Source organism: Nansenia antarctica (assembly GCF_963989245.1).
Source record: "Nansenia antarctica genome assembly, chromosome: 2".
Lineage (NCBI taxonomy): Eukaryota > Metazoa > Chordata > Actinopteri > Argentiniformes > Microstomatidae > Nansenia > Nansenia antarctica.
In genome coordinates this window covers 81,143,355-81,153,201 of record NC_137675.1, presented here as the reverse complement: position 1 = coordinate 81,153,201, position 9,847 = coordinate 81,143,355, and the positions used below count along the sequence as shown (strand labels likewise).

Genomic DNA, 9,847 nt, shown 5'->3' with positions numbered 1-9,847 from the left:
GAGCATCACAGACCCTCACATCTCCTCCTCTTCCTCCTCCTCCTCCTCCTCCTCCTCCTCCTCCTCCTCCTCTCCTCGACTCAGAGAGGCTGTGGTTTGGGTGTGCATGTCCTGGAGTGTATTTGACTTCTGACATAAAATTTGAGCATCTTTCGAGTACTGTTTAACCCTCTCAGTTCCATACTGCTGGTTTTTACTTAAAAAAGCCAGGAGAGGAGTTCCTTAAAAAACAACAACCACACATTGACATACTCATGTAGACGTATGAGGATAGGTCTACATCAGTATGTTTCAGAGTTATTTCCAGAGTGGCAACGGGGCTCACAAACGAGTTTCTCTCTGTTCTCTCTCCATGTCTTGATGGGGGCCGACCCTGGTGTAGGGTGGGGGTCGCCTCCCACTCAGAGTCCCCTCCACAGCCCCTGCAAGAGAACTGGCGTCCAAGGAGACCCCGTTGTGGACGTCCAGGCTCCGGGGTGAGACGGCGGACGGCGGCGGGCTGGGACAGGCCTCTCTGAGCCTCAGACGGAGAACTCCACCCCGCCGCGGCGAGTGCGTGTCATCAGTAGGCGCCGCAGACGCAGCCCCGCGAACGGGTTGAACCAGAGCAGGGAGGGCGGGCTCCCGAACACGGCCTTCATCCCCTCCCAGCGCGTGCGGCGCTCCCACGTGGGCTTCTCATTCTTCAAACGCTCGATCTCCTGGAGGGAACACACACAGTTAAAGGGAAACATACCTCTCTTGTAAGACAGCTCTATACTGAAATTGGAAGGGACTCTCACACAAGCCCTATCAGCTTTGACATAGATAACTACCGTATTTGCATACAGTGTATTGCATACAGTCTATGAGAATTCATTAGAAGCCGAAAGGTTTAATTTGCGACACTCTGTTGCCCATTCTGCGTCGCCTCCTGATGCATGCCAGCTCTTATGCACAGAAGCACATTCATTTCCTCATGGGTATCAGGGGAATTGGGCCTGGGCTGATTTGCAGTCCAGACAGATTTGTCTGGAGACCCAACAGTTCTTAACACTGGGTAGTGACTAGGCTGAGGGACCAGGCCAGGGGCCCTGCAATACGATGACTCATCTCCACTGAACAGTGATTTCCCTGTAGGATGCAGGGGCAGAACGGAGGATCTGCTGCAAAGCTATTGTAACTGTATTTAACCGCGTGTGTGCTCTCTCGCTCTCTCGTCATAGAGAAATAATTAGGTCTCTGGTACTACTGAGGGTGGGGCCAAATGCGAGAGCTGCTCCCATTAATTCCCTAGACAGTGGCTAATTTGTCCCGCCAGTTTCATAACGAATGAATGGTTCACGGCAAGGCCAGAGCTAGGGCGTTTCCTCCTCCTCCCCCTGGCGCTGAAGCGACGCAATCTTTTGGATTTGCACCCCCCCCCCTATTACTATCAACCATGACTCACCGTCTCGTCATTGCAGATGGAGTGGATCTGCGTGCCGAACATGACGGCTGTGAAGGTAAGGAAGAGCAGGGCCTCCAGGCAGAGGAAGATCATCAGCATCACAGCCACACCCGGCGAGAAATCACTGCATTCTGGGAAAGGGAGGGAGACAACACAGAGAGAGTTGGTCAATATGTTATTTTCATTTTCTTTTGTCAGCGGTAGCAGGGGTTGTATTTTAGAATGCTACTACTGCCCAGTGCCCGCTATTTGCAACTACACTGCCCTCCAAATAAACAATAATAACAGCTACCCCAAAACCCACAAGAAAGTCTGAAGTAGCTGTAACTTATCTCTGTCTGAACGGTCATTATAGAGCTACAACAAACCTTCATCTTTTCTCTCACTTCCCACAGACTCACGGGGGAACTGAAGATCAATAGCATCAACTGCTTAAATCGCCTCCAAAGGCAGAAATCTCAGCATGGACGTCTTTATGGCGTCTGTATTTCATCCTACCGTCTTTTACACAATCTATTGTGTTTTTTCTTCCTTCCTTTTTCTTCCTTTTTTTTTGTCTCATACTGTTTGTTTGGCTTCAAAAAGACAAATGTAATGCTTTTTTTGTAACTAATAAACAATTGGAATCGGAAGACACAACAACAATGAAAACAGCCGGACGTGAGAATGACACGGTAGAGGCGTACCATTCCACTGGACCTTGACACAGCTGTAGAACTGCAGCGCACTGAGGGTGAGGGCATGCCCTGAGATCAAGGCTATGTACATCTGCAGGGAGGAGAGAGACGAGGAGAGGGGGAGGAGGGGGAGGGGAAAAGAGGGAGAGAGAGACATGAGAGGGGAAGACGGGGGGCGGGGGACGACATCAAGAGAGAAAAGGAGGGAGAAAAGAGAAAGAGTGAGCTGGTGCTTACTACCCACACATTGCGCTAGCTGAACTTGACTCGCTGATATTAATGGTGGCAATTCTTTCCTCCTGGTGTGAGTTATTGTTTCTGTGGAGGGAGTGAGTCTTCCCATCCATCACTGTCACAAAGAAGATGACGGCAGCACAGTCTAGAGGAGGAGCAGGCTCACTGCACCACCACACACTGTTTCATTAGTGGATGATACCTCACAGAGAGTTTCAGCAACTAGACCTCTCATGGTGTTTCCTGTCCATGTGCCAATGGCTAAGTGCTAATATAATTCTAAGGATACTCAATGCTAATATCAAGGCTAATGATAATTAGTAACATACATCTTGGATAGAAAGAGAAACACTTTACTTCCGAAAGGGTAATAACGCAGTGTTTTTACCCAGTGTCATGAAACATGAAACAAAAATGTAACTTTTGATAAAACAAGTATCTAACCATTGGGTGTGCTTTAGGGAAAAGCAGGTTTTATGCTTCAACGTCGTTAACTCTGAAGTTCCCTTGACCGAAATGTCAATGATCGTTAATTAAATGCTGTGATCTTTTTTAAAGAGAGCACTGTTGCATGATGTTTTTCTCTACGGTTAAATACGTTTTCTCTATATTTCTCTGTATTTGCAGTGACAGAATGCGGTGTGCAGATACTTTCTTTACTCAACAAACCGCAACAGCTGACAGAATGAAAGAATGCTGTAAGTCTTGTCAGACAGACTCCAGACACTGCTGTCTTGTTGTTGACAGTAATCAACCACCTCTGAGCTCAGCTCTCTAGTTTGACTGGTTCTACTTTGTCAGATTCCTCCCTGGGAGAACATCTCACGTGTAGTCTAAGAGGAGCTCTGAGGAGTTTGGCCTGAATATGAAGGTGACATATCGTGTTATTGGGGCGCTTGGTGGCATAGCACACTGTGGCGTCAGCCATGTAATCGCAGTGTCCCCAGTTCGATTCCGACCGTCGACATATCCTGCATGACATCCCTCCTCTCTCTCATCCTGTCAAATCTCTACTGTCTCTATCGCAATAAAGCAGAACTGCCCTAAAAATGTATTACAAATATTTTTTTTAAAACATATCGTGTTATTAAACACTCTTTCTGCAAGATGAATATCCCAGTCAATAGATGAAATATTTCATACTCATGTAAGTTTGAGGACATAAGTTTGTTCTGAATCCAACCGGACCCATGCATTCCATGAAAGTGTATGACAGGGTATGATGCACACAGTATGACAGGGTTATGACAGGGTATGATGGACAGGGTATAACCAGGGTATGATGGACAGGGACAGGGTATGACAGGGTATAACCGCATCACCTTGACTTACCGTTCAGAATCTCATGTCCAAAAAACAGCATCACCCCAGGAAATGTCCTTCCATTCTCCACATTAACGACTGAAAGAGATAAATCCACAGCAATACATTACTAGCTGGTTGACTCACTCATTATTGCAAATAAATAAATACATACATTTAAAAATAGCCGTTTTTGGACACCCGGCCTCTCCACATGCGTTGCACCTCCTGTATGGAGCTATTTTAGTGCCTGCAGAAATTGAATTGTATTTGACAGATTGAATTGAATATGACCACAAATTGAATTGTATTTGACAGATCTGAATTGTATTTGACAGATTGAATTTAATCTGAGCACAAACTGAATTGTATTCGACAGATTGAATTGTATTCAATTCAGTTTTCATTATTTTCATTCAGTTTTCAAATTATGTTTCTCTAAATACAATTCGTTTTTTCTCAAAATACAATTCAGTTCTCTAAATACAATTCAGTTTTACTCAAAATACAATTCAGTTCTCAAAATACAATTCAGTTTTTCTCAAAATACGAGTTCCGTTTTAGAGGCACTCATCCGGGGACTCTGGGCTAGGTAGAATAATAGAGCACCGATTCTAACTCCCATCCGACGTCGTTATATGGAGAATGATGTGTCCATAAAGGGGGACAGCATTTACAAGCACTGCCCTTTTTGTCTCCATTTGGAATTACGAACAGGACGAGTTTCCTGGGATTAGTTTGCCTCCAGAATTGCATCTGTACGGTGGTCTTTGCAGCGTGTTTGCTCTTGTCGGCCACCGTACATCTGTGTTCCGTGAACGACAACAGACCTCTGCCTGTCCACCTCCCTCCTCGATTCAAAATAAAAGCGCCAACGTTCAACTTGTTTTACCTCAGCGAACTTTAAGAAGGTACAAAACTAGTGAAATTGCTAAGCTATCACGATTCAAAGGCATGTGCAAGCGAATATCTGCTAGCTGAAATTATAATTAGCCAAGAAAATCTCCGTTTACCATATTATTTCATTACCAGACTGCGTTTCTCGTGAAGTAATTAGCTAAGCAGGCTAACCGCAGGTGCTTATTTGATTGAGCAAAAATCATAAAATGCACGACTGTAACTAACTATTTTAATTATTATATAGCTTATAGATTTGAAGAACACACCAAGCTGAGTTTGAAGTTTCAATGATATGGAATACAGCCACGTGCGATATTCTTTGTTTTAACTTGCAGTTGGCCAAGCTGTTGGAGGTTTAACGATGTACTACATATCCATTTTGAAGGTAATTATTTCATCATTGCATAAATGTGTAGTATTAATAGTGGCTGATGTCGGTTCAAGTTCTGACCTTGTTAAAAGAAGAATGAATATTTTATTTGCCATGCAATCAACTTGTCAATCAATTGTTGGAATTTGGTATGTTTTGCTCTAGGCACAGGGTCAGCAATAGTCGGCTCCCCTGGAGCAAATAGGGGTTAAGTTAAGGTGACCAGATTTCTCAGATGCAATCTGGGGACATTTCCAACTTTTTAGGAAAAATGTATACATTTTATCATGATGAAATACAGAAACGGGGACAATTGCTGTTTCATTTATTTTGACCTTATTTTGACCAATGTATACACATTCAAGCAAGAATACTCAAGTGTAAATACTGGAATGTGCCTCTCAACATTAGTGTCAGTGTACTGTAAGTGGTATTAAAAGTAATTCTTAGAACTGTTCAGGTTGACGAGCCAACCATCAACCAAGAGGGGGGTCTGGGGGTCCTCCCCCAGAAAAAAGGAGGATTTAACACTTAATTTCCTGCATTCTGGTGAATTTGTACACACTATTGTGCTTTTTATGCCCATTTTTATCTCCACTACCCTACTCATACTTTAAGCCTAACATAATGTTTAAGCCTAACATAAGACTAATGATGTTGTCAAAATTCAGTATATTGTATTGTATTTTTATTAATAATTTAAAACAACTTTATACACCCACTGCATATATTTCATTGTATTATCATTGAGACTGTCTGCGTGCTTTCCCCACGCTTGGATGTAATTCACTGAGTGGTGAATAATGACCTTGTTATTGCTCCATTCAATCATAATGAGCTCGTTAATGGGGAACAATCGGGGCTGAAATGCTTTCTATTGAATGTAACGATCGTCCATTAACGGGTAATATGCATACATTGACGTTATAAAGGGGTGGAGGACCCCATGGGTAGGACCCTTGGCAGCAGGTTCGGTGACAATACAAGCCAAGATTTAAAAAAAAATAAAAAATGCTTGGAACGGGGACTTTTCCGGGGACAGTTTGTTGCCGGGGGCAGGTCATCCAGACCGAGGATTGTCCCCGGAAATCGGGGACGTCTGGTCACCGTAGGTTAAGTGTCTTGCTCAAGAGCACATGCAGCTCCCTCATGAGGCGGGGATCGAACCAGTGACCTTCCGATTGCTAGCCGGCCTCTCTAACCACTAGACTACCGCCTCCCCCATACCATATTTGTTACCTTGCATCTTTGAGACCTAACCTGTATAGTTGACTTGACATGCTCTCTATCGAAGGCTGAGAATCCGTTCTGTCTCTGGGGCCGGATCGTGAAGGGACCAGGGATCGAACCAGAGAGTCCAAAAGCGTATGAAGACCTGCAGGTGAAGATGAACCTCTTCTATCATGAGGTCAACCAGGATGTGCAGAAGATAAAGCCTTCATCTATACATGAAGGGCAGGTAATGACTGAACTGTTGCACACATTCTCCATCTACCTGTTATGGAGACATTTTCATGGTATAAGAAACACATTTTGTAGTTTCTAGTAAAAGTATGCCTGCATTTCTACATGGCTTATTTCAGTGGTTCTCAAACCTCTCCTCGGGGACCCCCCAGCCACTCCACATATTTGATCTGTTCCACCACCAGCACACCTGATTCAACTAATCAAGTACAATGCAATTATGATTTGTACTTGATTAGTTGAATCAGGTGTGCTGGTGGTGGAACGGATCAAATATGTGGAGCGGCTAGGGGGCCCGAGGAGAGGTTTGAGAACCACTGGTTTAGCCCATGCATGACTTGAATGTGGAGGTGATGAATATAGGTGGTGGGCCGAATGCGTTTATCGCGAAGTTTATCTTTTTCCATCTACAGAGTAAACGATCTCTTACATACGATATTAAGTAATTCTCTTAAGTCTATAACAATTTTGTTATATAAGTCTATAACTTATTTTTTAATAGTCTGTCTGCTCAGGCACATCGCTGGTCGCTCTAGCTGATAAACCAATCAGAATTCGAGTACGGCTTCATTAGGACCCCGAAATGTAAACAATGGCTGTTAACCCTAGCAACTGACGGTATGTTAACCCTAGCAACCGCGGGGAAATAACGAGATGTGATGAATTATGGAGTGTTGTATGCATTTAACAAACCGAACGGACAATATTACAGCATTTTCAGATGCAAGTTGGACCAAATTTGTACATTGTTCTCTACAGTGGGTGAATCTTCACACTGCAGAAAGCCAAATTGCAGAAAGGGCTGTAAAAAAAATATATATAACTATAGGTATTATATATATTTGGGAGGGGGGGCTCCCCTGGTGCTAGGAAAAAAAATACTAAAAACAAGAAGGGAAAAGAGCTGGTTTACATAAATAAAGGCTATGTACACTATCCACTATACTATACAAATAAAACACTGTGCTGTACTCTATGCTATGCTATACATATCCTAACATTTCCTATCTCTGAACCTTATGTACCCGAGGGTTGTCATATTGCACATAGTATTATTGCACATTCATTTAAAGTGTCGCAGTTTGCAGGTTTGAAATGTTCACAGTTGTGTTTCAGTATTGCACTTGATTACAATCTAGTAGCTGCCATCAAATTGTCTAGATTGTCCAGGGCCTAGAACCTAGGTATTTGCTGTGTTCAGGGCCTGAATGGCCCTAGGGTAGAAGCTGAGCTTCAGTCCATTTGTCCTTGCGGACATGGTCCTGAACCGCCTGCCCGAGGGCAGCCGAACAAAGTGTTCGTTCCCAGGGTGGGATGGGTCTCTGGAGATCTTGGAGGCCTTCCTGAGGCAGCGTGTGTTGTACAGCTCTTCCAGAGAGGGGAGGGGGGCGCCGATGATCTTCTGGGCCGATCTCACGACTCTCTGTAGCGCTTTCCTCTCTGCGGCTGTGCAGCTGGAGAACCACTATAACCACAATATTGGCTACCATAGACAATGCTATATGCAGTATGCCAACATACGAAACATTGAAAGAGCCAGCAAGAGAAGGGAAAAATCAGTACAGGAGGCTGCAGGTGTGTTTTATAGCAATATAAGTTATTTATAAGAACAATATGATATAAACAAGCTAAGATTAATATGACATGATATGACATGAACATTATTAACAATATGATATAAACAAGCTAAGATTAATATGATATGAACATGAACATTATTAACAATATGATATAAACAAGCTAAGATATGACATGAACAAGATATGAACAAGGCATCAATGGGTCAGGGTCAGCCCTGTCAGGTCAGGTCCAGAAGATGTGCAGTGCAGTCCAGGGCTGAGCATCTGGGGTTACCTGGGGAAACAGATTAGGAGAGTTGTAAATAAACTAGGCTATAACTTTGGAAGCATTACTACAATGCATAGAGTATCATATGTCTCTCTCTCTCTCTCTCCCTTCCCTCCCCCCCCCTCCCTTACAATGTAGTAGAAGCAGAAGGTCAAACTGAAAATTATACACCACCAAAGCCTAGACTTCTCCGCTCAAAGACTACCACTACGTTCAGCCTAAATAAAAAACCACATCTTCTTCCCGCCCAGTGCATAATATGCAGACGGGACAAATATTTCAGTTTTAGAGCTTGTATACTGCTCCTGCAAAAAAACAAAATGTGTGAAAGGGAGATGCACATGCAAATCTAACAACCTGCCATGTACAGACATGTGTCTGTGTTTGCACTGCGAAAACACACTAGTGTTATAAATGTTCTCTAAACACTTGAATCTTTGTCTAGTCTCGTCAATTATAGGCAAGGCAAGTGAAGATACATTTACTCTTGGGTTTTGTCTTACCCAGCTCACCTCGTAAAAGTGAGACGATTGACAATATCAAAAACATGCTTGCACACACATATACTGTAACGTACTCACACACAAGTTAATGTTACTGGTCCCAATTTGGCACAATTATTACTGAAATGATTGAGAATAGACATAGTTGACATTGGTAACTTAGCTATTGTACCCTTTAAAGTTAGATAGCTTGTTAATTCATTAGCTTCACAATCGCGGGTGACGTTTGGTTGGATCTTTCACTAAAATAGCATATTAGAACATGTTTGTATTGACACAACATGACATGGACTTGTTCATTAATATGTGATATGAATTAGTATGACGTGCAAATCTTACCTGAAACATTACTTGACAGTAAAGTTATCCGAAACAACTCAGTCTTCTCGTCTTTCCAGATAATACGTTGTTTACTTCCTAGTTCCGTATTTTGAAGGAATATCATTGGCAGACGTCAAGTCAGGTGACGCTTTAACGGGTTTTGATTGGTTAGCGGCATAGTAGCCCCAATCATTCTCCTTATTAACTTATGGATCGTAAGTTTACTTTTCATAAAACGTTGATCGACCAACGTCTACCAACTGACGGAAACATGTTCCAAAAAAACCTAGTTAGCTTATATGAAAAAATCAACTAGTCTGTAGTTGTAGATCGATCATTTCACAAACGAAAGCAGATAGACAGCTTCGGCCCACCGCCTAATAGGGATGGGAATTGATAAGATGTTATTGATACTAGGGATGCCCCGATACCGTTTTTTTCCCCACCGATCATCTATGAGAAATATCTGCCGATATTCAAAAATAAAATAAAAAATAATAATGAAGATTTGTGTTTTTAATGAACACATAATTGACATTAATCTGGTGTAGTCTAAAGAAGTATGAATTCAAGAAAACAAATAGTGAATTAAATAACACATTATTTATTTATTACTAGGCTGGGAAAAAAGAAACAAAAATGACCTTATTATGTCTTGGAACCGCTTTGCATTATTGCAAACAAAATAAATAAATAATATGAATTCAATCAAAGCTCATTTTCCATGGAGAGTGGCTCATTTAGGTTAATGAGCATGCGACTGTTATGTAGGACACTGTGTTTTGGTGTAAAACTACAA

General features: G+C 42.5%; 1 protein-coding gene across 1 annotated transcript in view; it reads right to left on the bottom strand.

Moving 5' to 3' along the window:
* Positions 1-521: 521 nt before the first annotated feature.
* LOC308150727 (uncharacterized protein) overlaps positions 522-9,847 on the bottom strand; it is a gene marked incomplete at its 3' end in the record, with an annotated part of 38,053 nt that continues 28,727 nt past the window's right edge. The window contains exons 6-8 of the mRNA XM_080523528.1: positions 2,116-2,197; positions 1,430-1,560; positions 522-701 (exon numbers count right to left, since the gene is read on the bottom strand). Coding sequence (XP_080379654.1) covers positions 522-701; positions 1,430-1,560; positions 2,116-2,197 — 393 coding nt within the window. The remainder of the gene's footprint in view (positions 702-1,429; positions 1,561-2,115; positions 2,198-9,847) is intronic.